The following is a 22,607-nucleotide window of genomic DNA, read 5'->3' on the forward strand; positions in this document are numbered from 1 at the left end:
GGACAGTGAGCCTGACTGCTAGCAGTTCCAGGAGAGGCAAACAGCAAGGCCATCTCCAAGTCTGGGGCTTGGGGGCTGGGACAGGCATGAGGAGGGCAGTGATGGGCTTCCTGAGCGGCCTGTTGCATCCTGCAGGGGGAACGGTCTAGTTTCTGAAGCATTCTGAGTTTGGCTGGAAGCTTAGGCAGACGTGGGTGTGGCCAATGAAGAAATAAACGGAGGTGATTTCAAGGAGCATTGTCAGTGGAAGGGAGGAAAGTACAACATTCAAGGGTTGAACCAAAGGAAGGGCATATACCAGTTCCTCCTGAGAAACTCAAAAAGGTCAAAGGGAGTCAGGAAGGTCTGTGGGGGTTCTAGAGGTCAAGAGCACAAGCAGTCAGTGTCCAAGGGGTGGCCTGCCTGCTGCAGAGGTCCTGGAGTGGTGAGGATTCCTAATACCATCTGGTCTGTCAGGAAGGAGTCTGTCTCTGCCAAGCTCTGCTGTTTGCTGGGGGATGGAGAGGCCAGTGTTTGGGAGTGGAGGCAGTAGCTGGGCAGAGAGGCCTAAGCATTGTTCAAGGGAGTGAATTTGAAGATGGTGAGAAAAGAGACAACCTGGGTGAGAGGGGAAGGTAGGTGGGCCTTCTGAGAAGGAGGCCACTTTGTTGCTGGGCATGAGGGTGGCAGGTGTAGGAGTGGGGAGTGTGAGGGTGGGGTAAGTGCTGAGGGGAAAGGACAGTGGGCACTCAGAGTCCCGCAGATCTCGAGAGCCATCAGCCCGTGGTGCATGGCGGCCATCTCTGGCCACATGGGGGCCGTGTAAGAGCAGAGGCCTCAGGTGGAGGAGCAGATCCAGGTGGGGTTTGCGGGGGGGGGGGGGGGGGGACAGGGCAGGGCTGAGGAGCTATGGCATTGATGAGTGAGGGGTTTAGGCTCAAGAATTCTATCTTTTCATGAAGCTGTTTGTCCCACTCCACAGGCAGGAACTCTTAAAATTATTGATCGGAAAAAGCACATATTTAAACTTGCTCAGGGAGAATATGTTGCGCCTGAGAAGATTGAAAACATCTACATCCGGAGTGAGCCTGTGGCACAAGTCTATGTCCACGGGGACAGCTTAAAGGTGAGCCTCCTCTGCTTCAGCCCTCTCACGCAGGCTGGGCCTGCTGAAAAATCTAGAGCTATTTGGGAGTAATTTCCTGAGTATCTGGTATTTGATCGTAGTGGTAAACATTAATTTCCAATCAGACACTGGCATTCTTCTGTATATTAGATCGTGAGAGAAAATTCCTTTTAAAGGAGAAATCTTACGTGCTTGTAGTTTGATAAACTGCAATTAGGTGAATGAGTTGCTTGAAGTAGTTGCTTGAACATTTCCACTACTTTTAACTTAGGCTCCACCTACTTCCTAGAGGGATTTTAAGGTAAGATGCTAAAGCAGATTCAGGGTTTCCGCTCTTTAGATTTTGAAATATGCAAATGAACTGTACAGATAAATGGGTATAGTATTGCAAATAATGGTACTGATGATAACATAGCTATATATATAAACAGACACACATATGTATAATATAGCCATATATATATATATGTATTGAGCTAATATATTAACCTAATATGTTAACATAGTTAGGATTAAATTATTGAAGAGGATTTATATTTATTCTGCTTCCAACATCATTTAGACTTGAAGTCGGAACGATCACTGTGAATATGTTCTGTGCTATCATTGCATTCATTAAGCAAATATTATTAAATTATTTTTAAGAAAATGCTTTAAGAACTTAAAACAGGGGCGCCTGGGTGGCACAGCGGTTAAGCATCTGCCTTCGGCTCAGGGCGTGATCCTGGCGTTATGGGATCGAGCCCCGCATCAGGCTCCTCCCCTATGAGTCTGCTTCTTCCTCTCCCACTCCCCCTGCTTGTGTTCCCTCTCTCGCTGGCTGTCTCTATCTCTGTCGAATAAATAAATAAAATCTTAAAAAAAAAAAAAACTTAAAACAGAGTTCTTCATATTGATAAAACAATTTCAAAATGGTGTGGGAAACCTTGAGAAATATCTGTGTTTAGGTTCATAAAATTGCTTTACTGGCATCTTTAAGGTGTACTCATTTAAGATTGGCATGAGAATCAAACTGTACTGATTCTTAATCTCCTTAAGCTTACCCTTTATTAATTTTTTTTACAAAGTTAAGGAAACGTATCAGAAAATAAGTAGTCAAGAATGTGTGCTATATTGGTGGAAATGTTTCATAACATAAGCATATACTTATTTTTAGAAAAGGGTGGAATCTGAGAATACCAGGAGATTATATTTAATGCTGGACCACAAATAGCCACCTTAAAAGCTTTTGTCTTGACTGTGTTTTTCCTTTGGTCGGGATTGCAGGCCTTTTTGGTGGGTATTGTTGTGCCTGACCCTGAAGTCATGCCCATTTGGGCCCAGAAGAGAGGAATTGAAGGGTCATACGCTGAGATCTGTGCAAATAAGGTCTGTACCTCGGTTGCTGGACGTCCTTACGCTATTGGGTAACGGGAGGGCAGAAACACAGGAAAGCAGTGGAATTTGAACATGTAGGGACATTTCTAACTTTATTTTATAAATGGGAGAAATCCTAAACCAGAGGTTCATCTTTTTGTTATTGTTGTTGAGGGAATGCAGATGTCTTCTTAGAAAGTTTGGTAAACTATTGAACTATTGAGGGGAGACATCACAGAAGACTTGTCCAGCCCTGCTGGCCTGCAGCTTGCAGTAGAGTCCAGAGAGGGAGGTGGCTTACCCAAGGCCACACAGCTGACACAACTGGTTAGCAGCAGTGTCAGGTGTGAGTATAGGCCTTCTGACTCACTGGCCTTGCTCTTTCCAAATGTGAGGTGGCCTTTGTACGTACTGGACTTAGACAGTCATGGAGTTGAGAAAAAAATCTCACTTCTTCCTGCTCAGAGCTTTAGTCGCTCCCGTCTGCCCTTAACTTCTCAGGCACGTGTAGGGTCCTGTGGAAGATCTCTCTGTGCTGGCGCAGCATCACCTCGTCCAGGCTCATGGTCCATTTTTCAGCAGCACCCACCGACCCGAGCACCCCCACTGGGTCCTGGGCTCTTCTGGGGGTGACAGGGTCCCCGGGACTCACTGGGCTGACCAGAGAGCCACTTTAAAAAATGGAGGGGTCCCTTAGCCTGTTCATGGTCACTTCTTTGGTCATGCCTGGCATTCGCTTGCCTGATGAGAGGTGGTGACTGTGTGCTGCCTGGGAGTGTCAGCCCCAGTGAGGGGTGTGGGGGAGTGGGGGGCGGCACAACCACCAGTTGTACTCTGCTCAAGACTCACTATTTCCTCTACCTCCATTTTGAAATGTGTTTTTGCCTTGTCGTCTCTCCCCTATGGTCCAATTCAGGAGCTGAAAAAAGCCATTTTGGAAGATATGGTGAAGTTAGGAAAACAGAGTGGACTCCATTCGTTCGAACAAGTAAATATTACCTTCCCCATACTTGTAACAACCCTTCATGCAATGCTGAAAATTAAACTCACCCATGGTGACCCTGACCTACATTCTCCACTCCCCTCCACCCCTGCCATGCTGCGGCCCACGGACAGGCTGTGTACAGACAGACCCCTGCAGGCCTGTTCCAAGCCGACTTTGCAGCAGCCTGCGCTCTGCACTAGAATAGGTCGTATGTCGAGTGAGACCGTGCTTGTTGTCCTCGTAATCACAGACGTTTATAAAGCTGAAATATTACCCTAGCTGTCACTGGCAGAGCATGTGTGCACACGGTTGGCCTGGCTCCAAGCTGCCTGCAGTACTCAAGACCAGAGTCCTCTCTTATTTTTACTTTTATGGGGACTGTCTCCTTGGCTGCAGCAGGCAAGCTGACTTGCTAGGACATCGGAAAGATCGTGCTCCTCGGGCTAGGGATCTGTCATCCCAGCATGTCTGCCACAAAGAGGAGGAAGTACAGAATGTGTTGGGAGATGACACGGCAAGTGGTCCTCTGAGACTCTTTGTCTTTGCAAGTCTGGGTTTCTCACTGTAACTGAGTTCAGAAGCACCCTTGGTCCTACTTACCTACGCCCTTTATACAACCTCTTCAGTCAAAAATTCAAAAAGAAAAATTCTTCAAGTAGAGAAATGGGAACACTGATTTTTAAAAATTTTCCAGCATGTCTTTAACATAGTCATTTTGAATAAAATTGTGTTTCTCCAATAAGGTTCCCAAATATAGTGTTAGTGTTAGGGATCTGCATGGTTTATGAGATTTTAAATTTTGTATGTTCATTTTGATGATAACCTGAAAACATTTTTTTCCTTTTTTTAAAAATTATGTTCAGTTAGCCACTGCATAGTACATCATTAGTTTGTGATGTAGTGTTCAATGATTCATTAGTTGCGTATAACACCCAGTGCTCATCACATCCTGTGCCCTCCTTAATACCCATCACCCAGCTACCCAATCCCCCCACCCCCCTCCCCTCTGAAACCCTCAACCTGAAAATATTTTTAAACCAGTTTCAAATATAAAACTCTTACAGCAAGTATTTGTGATTAGAAACCACTTCCACAGATTCAGACTTTAATTACTTAAGTTTCAAACTGATAAAATCTAAACATAGCTTCAGAATTGTTTTCTTTTGAAATAGATCTTTATATTAATCTAGTTTGGGAAACAGTGCATTACCCTCATCTATCAGCATCTACGGCAAAAAAAAAAAAAAAAAGTCTTGGATGAATAAAATCTTCATTTTAAAGAATTATAAAACCGGAGGCATTCAGGCAAGTTATATTTATCTTTCTGAATGAAAAGTCATTTCTGGCATCATTATTTAAATTTCTAAATTTGCTATAACTGACTTCATTGTCCTTCCATTAAGGGGAGCTGTGTGACTGGATCATATGAGGATGCAGAGCAGGGACCACAAATGGGTGGTCCAAGACCCGTTTGTTCTGGGCCTGCATGTTCCTCTGAGTGGGAAGCTATAAGGGCTCTGGGTGCATTGCTTAGGCAGATTAGGGCCTGCCGCTACCTTGCGATTCCCGAGGCTGGCACGCCCCCTGCTGGGGTCGGGGTGCATGACCTGCCCCAGGATGGAGAATCTTCGCATTTTGATGCTAAGCAAAAGACCTTCCACTCTTATGATTACCCTGAAAGGGGACCTTCGGTAAAGTTTCAGGTGTTAACCATTGCTCAAATTAGACCTTTACTGAGAGGAGCAATATTCTTGTCTTCCCATACCCCTTAAGCTGCTGCCCTCACCATGGTAACCTCAAATACTGGGAAGTAGTGCTGGTATCCCAAAGGCCTCGTTTTATCGCCAAGGGTGTTACCTCTTCATTTTCTCTATTCTCATTTTCCTCTTTGTTGGTCTGTGCATCTTCCACCACAACCAGTGTGTGCCCTCAGCTGCCCACAGTTGAGCAAAAACCAGGCCTCATGCCTGAGGAGGGTGTGCTCCCAGTTGTGTTCCAAAGATCAATAGAAATAATTTAAGTTAATCCACAGTTCATTGTCAGCTTGTCCTTTTCCCTTTTCCTCAAAAATGAGTGATCAGTTAGTTAAGGCTTAACACTAATTTTTTTGAAACCCATGCAAACACAAATAGATATCCAAGCCTAAGGCTTCAATCATTCACCAAAAGCTTTAGGAGTTCAGGCTTACTGGGCAGGGTTGATCTGAATTAGATAAAAAATTAATGTAACTTAATTTCCAGAAACAGTTTCCTGGAATGAGGCCAATCATTATTAATTTATGGAGATCTTTGGAAGATATGTTTTAATGAATAGATAGGGAAGCATTTAAAATAACTCTATCAATAATTAAAATGTGTAGGTACCTGGGAAGTTTTTCAGCATACTTAGCCATGATTTAGCCATTTTTTGACACTAATATGCCTTATTAGTTTGTATAGGCAATACCAAGTGAACTTTGACACTTGATAGATTTTTCAAATTCTGATGTGAAACTCTCACTAAAATATGTTATTGTGTTTCCTATCACTGAAATGAATACTTACCTAACCAATTTGCCTTTAAATCAGAAATGAAAAAAAAAAGGAAATGAATTGAGCACTTGCCTAATGACAGTGGGTTTTTTTACTTTATCTCTTCATTCCTAAATTATTCACTCTGTGTTTATTATCTCCAAGCAGTATTATGTATTTCATTACCATTGAAAATTTAAAATACCATGTTTCTTCAGAATTATGAAACGTTTTGTGCTTTAATGAGTTAGCATAAATTAACACTTTTGAGGTATTCTAATCCAATACAATATTTAAATGTTACAGTATTTCTAAACTAAAAAAAAACTCTGTGGAATCACTTTTCAGTGACAAGAGTGTAGTTTCAGAAAGGAAGCTAACGTTTAGCGTTTCCTTCCTTAACAAAAATGTTGCTTATTGAGGCGCCTGGGTGGCTCAGTCAGTTGATCGGCTGACTTGGTTTTGGCTCAGGTCATGACCTCAGGGTCCTGGGATCAAGCTCCATGCTCAGCAGGAGTCTGGTTGGGGATTCTCTCCCCCTTCCGCCCATCCATGTGTGCATGCCCACACACTCTCTCTCTCAAATAAACGGATAAATCTTAAGAAAAAACTTTTTTGCTTATTACAAAGTGGAAAACAAGTTTCACGTTGTGTTAGGCCTCAAGGGAGAATAAAGATTCTCATTCCTTTTTTTTCCCCACAAATCGACAGTTTGGTTTTATTAGAGAACATGTAATTATAGAAAATGAAAATTGGTTTTAACATTGGTTTACTTCTAAAAAAAAAAAAACTATAAGTTTGGGACCCACAGTTAAGGTCAGTATTAAAGAACTGGTTGGACCCATTTATTTTTTCCACTTACTGACTGGACTTTTAGTCACTCGGGCAGTTTGTAGAGGTATTTTCACATAGACCCAGAGCTGTAGGTCAGACTGGAGCAGGGACTGGCAGCCTGGCAGCAGAGCCCCTCTAATCCGCTCACTAAGGGCATTAACGGTGAGCTGGGTGCCATAGGCCTTGGCTTCCTGCAAGGCTGTATTTAGCGATACTCCCTCTCCTCAAGCAGAGACTGTTTTGTAGTGAGCCACACTGAACAGCAGATGCCCCAGTCAGCCTCTAGGCTCGCTGCGACATTTACGTGTTGGTTCAGTCCTTTGATCCTAAGATCATAATGTTTTCTTCTGTAGTCTACTGAGAATGGAAATGGCGGTCCATAGCTCTGCCTGTGAAATTCCTCTTCCCTGTACTTTGTTGTTTGGAGCTTCTGCGTGTCACCGCTAGGTTTTCAAAAGTGCTCACCCCGAGCCCATCCTGAACGTATACTCTTGTCCCAATTACACCATGTTCTCTACAGGCCGTGAGGAGCTCAGATGGGCTGAAACGCAGGCTGCAGATACTATATCTTGGCATTTGCTTCTCCTTTTAAAATTATATGATTAATTTCGTTTACAAAAGAAGGTTGGCTAGATCATTTGCGCTTACCAAAAGTCTGTATGTGGTACCATTTCTATCAGAAGAGAACTTCAGGGGAAAAAAAAAAGTTAAGGAAATTAGCACTGTCAATTTTCAGCTTTTCATTTCATGACCGTAAACATGAGTTACTAAATTAATCCACAGATTAAGATTAAGTTTGATTCAGATTGTGTTCATATTTTCTTCAAGCTAATTAGCTTTGTTGTCAAGTGGTGATTTCCAAACTTCTTTAAGCAGCAGAGCTTAGATGGCATCTTACCTGAAAAGTCGAGCTTGCACCAAACATTGGAGTGGTTGGAGTTGGGACTGGAACCAGAGAGCCTCTCTCACCCCTGCCCCCCAACCCAACCATCTCACTTCATCCCTCCTCCACACACCTCTGCTTCTCCCCAACCTCATCCCACCCCCTACCTATCTACACCCACCTCCACCGCCATAGCACCCCCAACAGTGGCCTCTGCAGAACCCCTACTTCTCAGTGTGCTGTGTCTAAAAATATCTCCCTTGGGACCTGTTTCCAGTAAATTTTGGGTCCCCTAGAATGGTTTATGTTTAATAAAAACAAATTAAGAAAAAGAAAGTATATTCCAGAGGGTACAAAAAATGGCAGCCCTATTCCTTACCAAATCCTTGCTTATTTGAATATCAAGAACACTGAGGGAGTTTTCAAGTAAGACTTTTTTTTTTTTTACAAGAAACGTAACTAATTTTGAAACATTTGACAATACCCCTTTTTAGCCAAGAACCTCAGATTTCCATCTATTTATATCAGATATCCAAGTAGAAATCCTTTGTGAGTAAAGTTTGAGGCAGCTAACTATAAGTAGCTCTAGTTTTAGCCTAACGTTCCCTCCTCACCTCTCCCCTACACACTCGAACCCTTAAAATGCTGTTATATTTATAGCGAAAGTGAATCCTTCATTTGAACAAATGTCTGAGAGAGAAAGTGAATATGATTTATTAATGCTGTGCTCATTTGAGCACTTTCACGTTTTTAAATTACAAGCATGGGTTTAAATTTTTTTTAAATTTTAAGAATTTGTTAGAATTTTTCTTTATGGATTTTTAGAAAGTTGGAAGTATAGCTGTTTTAGGAGTCTTCTTTGTATATTGAGTTTTCATCTGAATAATGCAGAGTTTTCAGAGCAAAGAATTCTTTGCCATCTCAAAAGGCCCGCCTCCCAGGACACAAGGCTGTTAACATCAGAGGTTTTGACAACAATCATTGACATACCGAACATTTTGCAGATGATTTGCATACACTGATTTTTTTTCCATTTTTTTTATTGTGGTAATATACACATAACATAAGATTTACCATCTTAAGCATTTTTAAGCGTACAGTCTAGTAGTAGTAGATGTATTTGTAATGTTGTGCAGTCATCATTACCATCCATCTCCGTAACTTCTCATCTTGTGAACGTGAAACTCTTGTCCCCATTAAACAATCACTACCAGTCCCCCCACCCCCACCCCAGCCTGGCAACCATCATTTTATTCTCTCTCTCTGTGACTTTGATTACTCTAAGTGCTTCATATCAGTGGAATCATACCGTATTTATCTTTTTGTGACTGGCTTATTTCATTTAGCATGATGTCCTCAAGTATCATCCATGTTGTAGCACATTTCAGAACTTCCCTTTTAGAGTGAATAATATTCCACTGTATGCATATAACCACATTTTGCTTATCCATCTGTCAGTGGACATTTGGATTGCTTCCATGTCTTAGCTACTATGAACAATGCTGCTATGACCATGGATGTACAAGTGTCTTTTCCAGATCTTACTTTCAGTTCTTTTGGGTATATTCCCAGAAGTGCAATTTCTGGGACATATGGTAGTTCTATTTTTATTTTTTTGAGGAACTGCCATATTGTTTTCCATAGTGACTGTGCCATTTTATGTTCCCATCAACAGTGCCCAAGGGTTCAAATTTTTGCACATCCTCACCAACACTTGTTATTTTCTGTTTCTTGGATGATAGCCATCCTAATGGGTGTGAGGTGGTACATAAATTGATTTTTGGAATATGTCAGTTCCTGGTTGTGTCCACTGATTTTATGAATAGTTCTTATATGACAGTAGCATCTGACAGAGTGACCTCTCATTCTCGTCCTCGTGACTTTTGTAACCCACACTCCAGTTCCTTTCTACTCGTCAAGTCGCTCCTCTGTCTCAAGCCTAGGCAGCTGCTCTGTCCTGCATACTGATACTAACATATCCAGTGTCCAAAAACCACTTGGTTGTCTCAGAAGCATTTCAGACTTTAACACAAATACTTGATCTTCCCTCCCAAGAATCTTCCCGCTCCTCCAGTTTTTCTGCTGAAGCAGAAACCTAGAGCCATTCTTACTATCTCTCTTTCTCTACCACTTACCCAAGCAAATTGTAAGTCCTATCCTTTCTATCCCCCAAATCGATTTCTATCTCCACAGCCAACTTTTATAGCCCAAGTCACCCTCAGTCTTGTCTCTTGGCGGGTCTTGAATTTCCCACTTGAACCTCACTTCAGTCCATCCCTAGCACAGTAGTTTTTCCAAAGAGCCATTCCATCTCTCACTGCCTAAAAATTGTTGAAAGAATCATGTCCAAAATCCCTACTTTAGCATATTAATCCTTTATAACTTAGCCCTGTTGTATCTCTCCAGCCCCATCGCTTTCTTCTCCATCTGTACCGTATGTTCAGCCTACATATGGAATGCCTCAAATGTGCTTTGGCACATGTTACTTCTACCTAGAGCACCCTCCTCTCCTCGGGCCATATAGCAACCACTCCACCTTCTCCTTGCTGTCTTCGTGGGGCTAAAGCTGACTTATCCTTCCAAGTCAACTTGGGCGTCTCTTTTCAATGAACCCTCCCTAAGCCTGGGGTGGGTGCTGTATCAGAAATGCATTTAGCTCTAAAAGAAAATCCACAGTGTCTTAAAATTTGCGTGTGTTTCTGCGTTTTTTCTCATATAAGAAGTGCAATGATAGGCAGTCCAAGGAAGGTACAGGTCCTCAAAGACCTAGGATCTACCTGTCTTTCCACTCTCCATTCTTCGTATGTTGGCTTATCACAAGGTGGCCACTACAACTCTGGACACTGTCCATATTCAAGGAAGGAAAAAAGGAGAGTGGGTGGAGATAGCTATGTCTGAACCTTTTATTAGGAAAGCAAAAACTTTCCCTTCTCACTAGCCAAAAATAGATCTCATGACTGTCCCCTAGCTGCAGGGGTGGCTGGGAACTCAGGGAAGGTGATTGTCATGGTTGGCATAGAACGTTTTGGCCCCAAACCAAATCAGGGTTTCATTAGCATGGAAAAAGTCAGGAGTGGGTATTAGCAAAGCAGCTGCTTCTGCCTGAGAAAGGTGACCTTCTCTGTGCTTGTCCCTGTACTGGCACTCTCACACTGTCACTACAATGTCATATAGCAGCTTCTGTCATTAGATTATAAATCCATGAGGTCAGGGACTGTGTCTTGTTATTCTTTGTATCCCTAATGCCTGACACATACCTGATGCAAAGGAATTGCTCCATAAATATCAATTACACAAAACAACCGATGAATGTATGTGCATATTTAGCACATATGTTTTGAATTCATTTTCTAAATGTCTATGACAGTTGGCCATTGAACAACACGAGTCTGAACTGGGGGGGTCCACTTAGACATGGCTTTTTTTTCTTCCAATAAATATAGTATAGTGCTGTAAATGTATTTTCTCTTCCTTATGTTCTTTTCTTCCTTATGATTTTTTTTTCTAACATTTTCTTTTCTCTAGCTTGCTTTATTGTGAGAATACAGTATATAATTCGTATAACATACAAAAAATGTATTAATCAACTATTTATGTTATCGGTAAAGCTTCCAGTCAACAGTAGGCTATTAGTAGTTAAGTTCTGGGGGAATCAAAAGTTACACACGAATTTTCAGTTGCTCCCCCCTCAACCTCGTTGTTATTCAAGGGTCAACTGTACATACCTAGGGAGTAGTTAGGATTTGGTGTACTTCTTACTGGTGCTACCTGGGCTTCTCTGCCAGAAGATTCTAAGGAAAGGTTTGTTGCTTCAGTTTCAGAATTGCATTTTGGACTTTGAATAATATCCATGTAAAGACAAATGGCATGAATGTTTAGCAAATGGTATTTGTAGTCACATTGTGTCTCTGTGCCTCAGGTCTGTGAGTTTTATTTTTCAGAAGTGTAATAAAAAATTGTTATCAAAAAGTCTACTGGAGCAATTCATAACCCCGTTTGCAGTTTAATGCTCTGGGTCTATTATCTCAACAAAATCATTTAATTTAGACCCAGCTGTGAGTCAGGACACAATTTCTTGGAAGCAGTATCACTCAAGGATTAAACTCAAGCCCAGATCATAAAATTCTCTTGAGATTGTCAGTGACCCTTTCAGATGGAGCCCCGTGTGGGTGGAGTCTGCCCAGGCTCTCCTAGTTAATTTCTATCTCTGGTCCTCATTTCAGCATTTTGCAAAGGGGCTTTGCATGAGGGGCCCTAGTATCCGTCATAGAAATAGGAAGTGTGCAACACTAAATCTGATCCCTTCATGCCTCCTCCCAGTAGATGTGATAAAATGCCATGGCAGGATCTTTTTTTTTTTTTTTTTAACATAGACTCATCACGTCGCCCTAAGACTTTATATTCCTCCTATGAATTGCAACATCATCTGTGTATCCATCCAGATCAGAAACTCGGGAGTCCTGGAGACTGCCTCCCTCTTTACTACCTCTTGCCCACTGAATGTTTCTTAGAACTGCTTACTTGTGTCTGTCTCTGCCACTGCTCTTAGTGTAGGTAGGTCCTTATCTTGTCTCCCATGGATTGGCCAGATCCTATTGGTTTCCCTGTTTCTTATCTTAATGTTCTCAAAAACCATTTTCACATTTCTCTTGGGCAGATCTTTCTAAAATGTGTTTTCAGCCATGTCACTGCCCCATATAAGAACCTTTAGGGCCTTGCTACTGACTCCAGCCTAAAGTTGGAGCTCCTCCATCAACTGTCACATCGACCACTTCAGCTCTATCCCTTATACTTCATGTAACTACAACCAGAAACCACTTGGATTTCCTCACTCCCATAGCTTTATTCTTGGGGTTTTCTCCGCCTAGAATGCCCTCCACCACCCACTTCTCCTCCTTTTTTGGTTAACTCTTACTCATTCTTTAACACTCACGTAATTTGGGAAGGCTTCCCCCACTGCTCGTCCTTCTCCCCCTGCCATAACTGCGTTCGGCACCTGTCACTCTGTGGGTACCACACTGCCTGATAATTGCTCTGTGTCTGCTCTGCTAGATGCCGTTGGGCACCCCCTGTGGGCAAGGGCACTTGTGATTCTTCTCTGCATCCTCAGCACCTGGCACAGAATAAGCAGCCAGTTAATTTCTGTTGACTGGCTAAATGAAGAAATAGGAAGAGAAAAAGGTGTCTTGCAGACATGTTAAATAGGCTGAAATGTTTATTAACATAATTTTGACTTTTAAATGAGCATAGTGTTTCTGTATCAATATATCTATTCTTATATGCCTGTTTACTTTTATCATGTGTGCTATAAATGCTATGTTATATTCCTGATAAAGACGTATTCTGCATTTGGTTTTTAGGTTAAAGCCATTCACATCCACTCTGACATGTTCTCAGTTCAGAATGGCTTGCTGACACCAACACTAAAGGCTAAGAGACCTGAGCTGAGAGAGTACTTCAAAAAACAAATAGAAGAGCTTTACTCAATCTCCATGTGAAGTTCAAGGAAAGTTCTTCTCAGTATAATGGACTGTGTAGCAATACTATAGTTACTCTTGAAAGTAATGAATCAGAATGATGCAGCCGAAAATGAATAAGCACGTGACCTTATGATTGAGCCTTTTCCTGTCCCAAGAGGTCTTTAACAATATTTTCTCTATCATCACCGAGTATACTTTATTTTTATTAAAAAGATATTGTAACAAGCTGCTAAAAATATCACAGATGGCAATGTAAAAATCAAGACTTTTCTCAAGGACTGTGTACCACTAAAAGTAATATATTCTCAATGTTCACAGAACTCCTATTAAACATAAAGGAAAAACATAACTGATATACTGTACTTAATTATTTGTGGAATAGTAACCAGATGCAGCAAATATCTAGGCAATGTGGACTACCTCATTCAATAACTGATTGTCAAAATCACAGTTAAATCAGACTTAAAAAATTAAAACTATGTGTACAGAATCATGCTAAAATAAGACATAATGCACGTTCTACATAACTTCAGAGTCTTTATACATGACAGTGCTTACTGATGTGAACAAGTTTTCCCTCTCATTTTTACTTTTATTCATGAAAAATGCAAATTCAAATATTCTTGAAACAAATGTTATATTTATATAACATTTTATAAAAATCTTTCAAAACATTTTCTCGTTTACTAAACTCATTAAAATATTCAGAAACTACCTAGAAAAAAATGTACAATGACTTCATGAATAATATGTGTATATCCATGGACTTCTTACACATGAATTCTAAAAGATGTCTGTTGACTGTACAATGAATGGAACTTTGGGGAAGACATGGGAAAAGAAACCCAGAATTATTTCTCAGGATAGGCAACAATTAATGTACCCGTGTTCCTTGCTGGGTTTTTCAGGCCTTCCATTCTCAGTATGTCCATGCCAGGCCTGGGAAACCCAATATGGCTGTAATCCTGAACAAGAGGAGGTGGGGTTGTTATTTCCAAAGAAAATAGGTTTTCAACAACTTAATTTTGAAGAACCACTTCAAAATACCCCTAGAAAACTTTTTAAGTCCATCATAGATAAATATCTCTTAGGGCATAATTCCATCCATAAAATCTTTACAGCTTCTAAGCTTAACCATGGAAACCTCCTTTCTTGCATTATGTGTTTAGATACTTCTTGCACCTGAGTGCCGACAATTTCATATAATTAAAGCCCAGCATGGACATCAGTTAGGTTCCAAACTATAGACTGTGCATCTGCAGAACGAACTGTCCCTAGGCAAGTGTTTTCTTCAGTAGAGACAGAACTCTGCAAGCAGACATGGGGGTAGCGTTCGCAGTGCAGAAGTTGCTCTCTGCTGGAGCAAATCCAAGCTGTAAATAAATGCTGTTGGCTAAAAAAAAAAAAATGCGTTCTCACACAGGCCTACTGGATGAATCTGTATCAGTGATAACACACTTATATTTCAGTCTTGACAAAAGTGGATTACACCTTCATTTGATGCATTATCCAATTTTTACATATTCCTTTGGTATATTCTTTCTGCAGACCCTCTACTTACACTTATAAATCTGACTTTTAGTGTATGTGCTAGTTCTGTGTATATTAACTTTTAAAGGCAATTCTGAAAAAACAAATTCTAAAAATGTCCCAAGGCCACATCTATATAGCATTAATTTTTTTATATTTAATATATTTTACTAATTAAAAGAGAAAATCGTTAACTGAATTAGATATTCACACTATTTTAAGGCAAGTAGCTTCACACCTGAAGAAAATGAAGATGCTTCCCATTGTCTTTCCACTCAATCAAAATTTCATAGTTGTCTTCTGTTTCCGAAAGGATTTTGGACAATGTATCGTGAGCAAATAATTTAAAACTTATATTGAGTCTATTTATACCTCACTGTAGTTAAAGATGATTGATTATGGACAGCTTAAGTATTTCTTCTTTTTCTCACTTTAAAGATCTTCACGTGTCTTCTGGCCTTCCTGATCTGTGTGAAAAGCATCACACTTGGGCCATTAAATAGGTTACAGCAGACGTGCTGAGAAAAGTAAACAGTTGGCGCTAAATACACTGCAGGTACATTTATCTATTCCTCTGTTTAAGTCCGCTGAGTTTTTTAATAAAGGAGAGATAAAACAATATGTGTTAATGGAAAAATCCCTCTTGCCTCAGATTTCCCAACTTCATTTTGGGGGAAAAATTTTGTATTTCTCTTTAACAAATATGGAAAAAGCCTATGTACTTAAGACGTTCACATTTATAGTGGACATCTGATAGGATGTAAAATCTAGAGCTGTAACAGAGATCAATTACAGAAAACGTGTTCCTAAATGTTTGGCCTTTTATCCGGTTTTCATTCAAATGTAAATTAGTAATGTAATTGGTAATATAAATTAGTAATTTTCACATTTTGCAAACTAATCCTGTATATTTTAAAATAGGATATACACCAATTTTTTTTTCCTTTTGCCGTAAAAGACATCTTTATATCGTATTGTGATTCTCCTCCAGGTGAGACAGAGAAGCTGAGGTGTGGCATAGAGGCCTAGTTCCATATTTAGGAACTCACAAACTCACAAGTCCGAGGAATAAACATACCATGTCTCCCTCATATGTGCAAGTCAAACTTTCATTCTAAGTTTAAATAAAACTGCAAGCATGAGAAAAAATAGGACTTTCCATTGCAATTTTTATAGTCAGGTAATGTTTCAGCAACTTGAAGGTAGCACTTAATTTGGTTTTATTACCCATCAACAAACTGATCATCTTTTATTTTTTTCTGCAGTAAAGAAAATAAATTATTCTTTATTTTCCAAATGTATAAAGCACAAAGGTGATATAGTTATTTAGAATACAAAATACTATGAAATGAATGTAAACAATGGAAAAATGTGTTTTTTTGCATGAAAACAGACTACTTACAAACTTGCTTCATATCTCAGGAAAAAAAGAATGAATAATCATATATAAAATTGATAAATTATATGTTGAATTAAGTTGCTATATTTTCTTGCCTGTTTTTATTTTAAGGAAGCATAAACATGAAAAGGAAAACAATCCTGATAGTCTGAATTTTTTCTCAAGTATGCACAAAGTCCTTTCTGTGATTCTACAATTAACTGCAGTTAAGAATGGGATTAGCATTCAAGGGAGGACAAAGCCCTAAATGAGGAACCCTTGACTTAGAACAATGAATGGTCATAACCCAGAGGCAATAGATAAATACCTGGAATACAAGTATCTCTAAACCTTGTCCCAAAATGAAAAGGTTTTGTTGAGGTGACAGTGGCTTTTAGACATTCATTTGACTGATTAATTTTCCTTGTTAAGTCATTGCAACAATTGCATGGGGCAGGGGGAAATGGATATTTTTCCAAGAATTGCTTATTCTACTTTCAATTTTTAAAAATTGAGATTAAAAATTACCTTTTAAATATGCATAAAAGTATCTTAACTGTAATTATATTTTTAGTTGCTTTGTTATAATAGCATGCCTATCAAATATAAAATGCATTTATGAAAACTTTTGTAAAAAATAAAGATTTTTCATTTCTCAAAGTTGCTTATAATTACTTTACATATTTATATAGCATAATGCCCTGATGTTGGTATATTACCGGCATTCGATAATCAAACATTCCATCAAGCTTTATCACACCAGTCAACATACTCTGCATTCTCTTTAAGAATCCTCAAACTCCGGAGATTTACTGTCCCCACCCAGAGACTCTCCTTTGCTTTGCACATTTACTTTTATTACCAAATATGTCCTGAATTTAAGTCATTTTTTATACTTTTAAAAGAACAAATAATTGTATTCAATTTTTCCATGGTGAGTCCCCCTAAACAACACTTCTATAATGTCTTTTACCCATATACAAGCTAATTAAGTTACATGTTCTTAAAATGGTGCATTCTGCCATGCCTCAGTTACACAGATTCTGCCTCCTCTATAGATTTGCTATTGTCCACCCCTCCATTCTCACAGCTGTTAGGATAGTTGGAGCCATTCTCATCTCTTGTCTGGAATATTACCGTTCTTTCTTAATTAGTCTTCCTGTTTCCACCTCAGCTTCTTTAAATTTCACCATCCGCTTTCAGTCAGTGTGATCTTTCTAAATTGAAAATCTGGTCATGCCACTCTCCTGATTAATATTCCTTTGATGACTTCCCATAGTTTCCAGGATAAAGTTCAGACTCCCTGGTTCAGCACACAGGGCCTAGCATCTCTTCTCTTGCCCTTCCCCCATGGAACCTTGGCTCCAGTCATACCAACTAGTTTATGTAGTGTCCTAAAAGCGTCATGCTTTTCTGTGCCTCCATGTGGCACATATAGTCCCCCCCCCCACTACCTTCCACCACGCAGCTCTTAAAACAGCTCAACTATCCTTTTATCTTAGAAAATTCCCTCTGCCCCACTCCCACTCACACCATGAGTTGCTTAAGGTTGTAGCCCCAGTAATTCAGAAGGTCTGGTCCATAGTGGATGCTCAAGAAATACCCGTTTGGGGGCACCCGGGTGGCTCAGTCGGTTAAGCATCTGCCTTTGGCTCAGGTCATGATGCCAGGGTTCTGGTATCAAGCCTCCCGTCAGGCTCCCTGCTCAGTGGGGAATCAGTTTCTCCCTCTCCTCCCTGCCTGTGCTCTCTCTTGCTATCTTTGTCTTTTTCTCTCAAATAAATAAATAAAATCTTTTAAAATAAAAATAAAAGAAATATCCATTTAATGAAAAATCCCCTTGGTTCTTTTTCATACATTCATGCATAATGTTCATATGCATTAAGGTTGCAATACCTGATGATACATTTCATCTATCACTTTGGTTTTTTTCATTCTTGTCAAGTAAGGAAAAATAAAAATAAACTGGTTTTCAGTTGCACCTTGAAACCTATGGATAGTACCACAAACAAAACTGCTCAGTGGGTCGGTCACTCAATAAGAAAGCATACAGAAAGATTTACTCTGAGCTCCAGGGAATCCTAAAGCCACAAGCAGGCTGTTTTCAAAAAAAAACATTCTTCCAAAATCTCTTCAAAATTTGGAATTTGTTCTCCCACGGAAGTTTGCAACTCCATAACTGCTCCAAACCTAGTCAAACCCATCACATGACTGAACTGAATCAGTGATGGCAGAATTCTGAGCCTAGATATGGAATTATCAATTTAACTCATGGATGAATGCTTGCACTGGCATTTGTGCATTTGGGGATAGAATGGGGGGAGACAGATAATTGAACTGAGATGTGTCTGCCCTACCTCGTCCTTTTGTACGGGACCCATCTCCTTCCATTTTATAAGCTGGTTCTGGGTGAAGCTTTAAACAGACCAAATCTGTCTGTAGTCTCTTTCATCCCTTTGCTACCCAGGGCTTCAAACTCCTTTCCTTGCTGCCCCTCCCCCCTACCCAACCATGTGTTAGGAGGAACAGGGTCATGACAAACACACTAGCCAAATGCCAGCAGACTCATGCTGCCTATGCCAATCATCCGTCATAATGAGCTTCCCTAGGCTGTAGTTTCCTCAGCTGCAAAATGAGGAAACAACTAGACTATCTCCAAGGACTTCTTTTGGCTCAAGAAATCATTCCAAAGTTTATTTCCAGTTTTGAAACCCCATGTGTTAACTCCCATAAATCTTTGCTTGATGGCATTTCAGTAAATGCAGACCGGTAGAGTGAGACCGACCTCCATAGGGCCAGCAAATCACAGATCAGCTTTTGCTTTAAGCTGCTTTCCTTTTTCATTGTTTCTTCCGTTTTTAGGTGTAGGGCATGGAAGGACCCAGACCTCCCACAGGTCATTTAAGAACTCCAAGTTTTTTTCACAACAGCCCGCAAAGGGAGAGAGGAGAGCCTGGAGAACTGACTTGTAAACTAGAGACTGCCTGTCAGCATATTATGGATATAACTAAAGAAAGGAGGTTGAAATATGATACTTGCTTTGTACTGCAACAACACTATGAGATCCTAGACTGAAGGACCATTTCTAACACACCTCTGTATCCCCAGGACCTACCACAATGTCTAACACAGACCACGGTGCTCAGTAAGTATTGATTCAGGGACTCAAAGCACTGTATCTAATTAAGTAAGAATAGCCACCTTCTGTTCTTTACAAAGCTAAGTTTTAATGATTAATTATATACTGAATCAACTGTCGTGGTTTTCTATGAGCCTATATTAAATTAAAAAAAATTCGGAGTGATTTCATTATGAAAATATTGTGGTGGTATGTGTGCTATAGTCACACATACAATATTGGAAAATCACAAAAAAAAGTCTTTGGGTTTTGTAATTTTATCTCCACAAATGCATTTTTTAATGTTTTGAAATGTCATTTTTAAAAATAGGAAGATGGTTATTATGTGCACAGTATGTTTATCAGATGCAGCCAGATGGTTCAACCACTGTGTACGGAGAGAGCGTGGTCATTCCTAAGTTCCTGCAATGATGCAGAGCAAACGAGCGGAGCCCCAAGACAGTAGGAGGTAAGAAATTCTCTACCTTAACCGTAAGGCTGCCCAGATGTCCGGGAGATAGCTCCTGGGCAGGGGCTAAGGGATTCCACTATCCTTAAGAAGAAATATCCTGGAACCAAGATCTTCGAATGCTCCTTTAGACTCTCAAATACCATGGCCCCCAGTATATTGGTGGCCTCGGGGCTGAAGTTCATTGCTCAGGAGGATATTCTTTAATGTACTTTCGTTCCTGTCTGATCTTCCCACACTGAGTTAGGTGACGCCCTGCGGCCCCCGTCCCCTTCTCCCATCCCCTGCTAGATTCCCTATGTTCGGACCCCCAAACTCCATTATCAAAGCTTTAATGCAATGTTATAAGGAGAGGGGCTGAGCCATCAGTAGCATGCACGTGAAGGGCCCATCACACTAAGGAAGAAATGAAAAGCGAAGGAGCAACCTCCTGGAGAACAAAAAGGCTTTTCCCCATTAAGCTTCCCTCCAGGCGAGAAACCCATGAACCTCCGCCACCTGTGAGGGAAGCAAGCGGGCCCACTGCCTCAAACCCGGACGCCACGCCTCCAGGGAGGCGGGGCCGTCTCCAGAGGGCGGTGCCTCCTCTTCACTCCGCTTCCCAGAAGCCATCGCGTGGCTTGTTCGAGATTAAAAAAAAAAAAGGGCGGGAGGGGAGCAGGACGCTCCAGTCAGTCAGGCGTTGGCAGTGTGGACTTTTTCCGTTTCTTCGCGCAGCTCCTGTCTTACTGCTCCACAGGCAGCTACATTCGGACGGTGGCGCACTCAGACAGTAGCTTGTTTCCTCAGGAAGGCGAAGAGACAGGCTGTGGAGGGCCAAGAGGTCCCCGAGGCCTTGGGGGTGGGGTGGCAATGTGGTCACTACGGGTCTATACCCGCAAGAAGCGGGCGGGCCAGAGGCTCAACGTCACCCCGACTCCGGACCTAGGCCCCACCGTGAAGGCAGAGGCCCCCCCAGGTCCAGACAGGAGGCACTCTGCGCACTGTAAGCCCCAGCTGGCAAACCTGTGGAGCAGGGCCCAGGGTGGGCGAGCGAAAAGGCGGGGGTGACTAGGCCTCGGCCCAGGGACACCCGAGGGCGGCAAGCCAGCCTCCAGAGCTTGGCCCTGAAATACGTGTCCTCTCTTAGGCTTGAAAGGAAGAGCGCACCGTTTGCAGAAGATCTCAGAGAAAGCAGAGTGGAGTGGGCAGGGAGTTAGCGGCTCTAGGCCACGGAGGTGCGTAGCCACTAGTGCCAAGCCTATGCCTTCTGCCTCCTCAAAACTTTAGTCCTCATTTTCTGCCTCTCGTTCTAAGAGTCAAGCAAGAAAACAGGTGTAATACTCTTTATGATTTGGCTCCTGTCAAAACATAGACCCAGAAATTTGACTTTAGATTGATTTATTTATTTAAAAGATATATTTATTTGAGAGAGAGAGGGAGAAGAGAGTAGAGAGAGGGAGAGAGAGCGAGACTCCCAAGCAGACTCCCTGGGGAGCGCGGAGCCCCAGGGGCTTGATCTCAGAACTCAGAAGATCATGACCTCAGCCGAAATCTTTAGTAGGAGCTCAACTGTCTGAACCATCCTGGTGCCCCTGGAAATACTTATTTAAAAAAAATTTTTTAAGAGCAGTTTTGCCAACTTCCCTAAAAGCAAGTGAGATATAACCTTCAGGAAAACATTTGTTACATTAGCGAGTACGGGTACAATTAACCCATTAGAATCTTTGCTTTTTCCTAATGACGTCCCCAAATAGCTTTTAAGATTCTGAATAGTGCAAACTGTTAAGGGAGATGTGGAGAGCCAAGCCCACACTATGCAAATTAATTGCGTTGTTTGTTTTTTAGCACTCAGTTAAGAGTTACAGGACAGAAAAGCCTGCAAGAAAATAGCACTAATGAAGAGCCCCCAGATGAGAAGATTGCTCCATTGAGTGTATGTATATTTCTCTTACCGACCTTGAATATACTTAAAGCAGAGACCAAGGGTAACTGATGTGCCTCCAGATTAAAGTGTAATTAATGATTTTGTTCAATAGAGACTACATAGCTTCCTAGCGTTTTTGTAAACATTCGTGTTTTCTCCTTAGACAGGGCCTTGAATACTAATTCTGGTGGATTCATAGCCATATTTTTCTTTGTTTTTAATTTCCCTTGACAAAAATTTGAGAAATGCCCATTACTCACTAATTTTCTATGAAACAGGTATATGTAAGTTTTTCTCAGTAACCCCCTTACATTTAGTAGCACTTAAACCATTTTAAAGCCATTTTCATTCATTTGAATTTCCATTAACAACTAGAAACAGTGTTCATTACCATTAGAATATTATATAACTTCTTGATCTACTGTATTTAATATGGGGATTCTGTACAATATTTTAAAGATACATAGCAGTAATTTGGAGAAACTCAGATTTTAAAATTGCTTGTGACTCATCTACCATTAGCATTAAATAGTCATGTTCCAGAGCTTTAGATTACATATCTCTCTAAAATATGTGTTTTGGGGGTGGGCCATTTCAACAAAAGGCATTTTTTTTTAAAGGCTTTACCCTAGATTTTAACAGTGTTAAGTGTTCCTTGTAGATGTTTCAGATAATGCAAAAAAAAAGTGTTTAAAAAGTTTCTTCTAATTTTTATGTATTTCTTTACATTCCTTTTTTCTGTACCTTTTTTTCAGTTTAGAAGTTGTTATTGTATATTTCTCTAACATTAAATGGTCTTCAAAAATATGATTTCTAGTGTCTAAATAGTGCTTTGTCTTATAGATAGATATACTGTAATTTATATAACTATTTTCCTGTGGTTGGAGGATTGAGATTGTTTCCCAGACTTTGCCATTTTAGGTATCAGTGGACATTGTACCACGGAAGTTTTTTGTGTACCTTAAAATTGTTATCCTAAGACAAATAACTTCGCAGTAGTCAAGGGTTGGGTCATGTTTAAAGTTTGATTCATGTTGGCCACTTGGCACCATT

The 22,607-nt window shown here is 40.7% G+C and overlaps 2 protein-coding genes across 3 annotated transcripts in view; both read left to right on the top strand.

Moving 5' to 3' along the window:
• Positions 1-13,697, top strand: part of ACSL6 (acyl-CoA synthetase long chain family member 6) — a 40,800-nt gene extending 27,103 nt beyond the window's left edge. For both annotated transcript variants that reach the window (XM_008698965.2, XM_040622491.1), the window contains exons 17-20: positions 962-1,105; positions 2,372-2,473; positions 3,378-3,449; positions 13,034-13,697. In XM_008698965.2, the coding sequence (XP_008697187.2) occupies positions 962-1,105; positions 2,372-2,473; positions 3,378-3,449; positions 13,034-13,171 (456 nt within the window). In that variant the 3' untranslated portion in view covers positions 13,172-13,697. The remainder of the gene's footprint in view (positions 1-961; positions 1,106-2,371; positions 2,474-3,377; positions 3,450-13,033) is intronic.
• A 6,803-nt stretch (positions 13,698-20,500) lies between these two features.
• Positions 20,501-22,607, top strand: part of MEIKIN (meiotic kinetochore factor) — a 93,018-nt gene continuing 90,911 nt past the window's right edge. The window contains exons 1-3 of the mRNA XM_040622706.1: positions 20,501-20,633; positions 20,778-20,865; positions 21,476-21,563. Coding sequence (XP_040478640.1) covers positions 20,501-20,633; positions 20,778-20,865; positions 21,476-21,563 — 309 coding nt within the window. The remainder of the gene's footprint in view (positions 20,634-20,777; positions 20,866-21,475; positions 21,564-22,607) is intronic.

Source organism: Ursus maritimus, unplaced genomic scaffold (genome assembly GCF_017311325.1).
Source record: "Ursus maritimus isolate PB19 unplaced genomic scaffold, ASM1731132v1 scaffold_5, whole genome shotgun sequence".
In the NCBI taxonomy this organism is placed as follows: domain Eukaryota; kingdom Metazoa; phylum Chordata; class Mammalia; order Carnivora; family Ursidae; genus Ursus; species Ursus maritimus.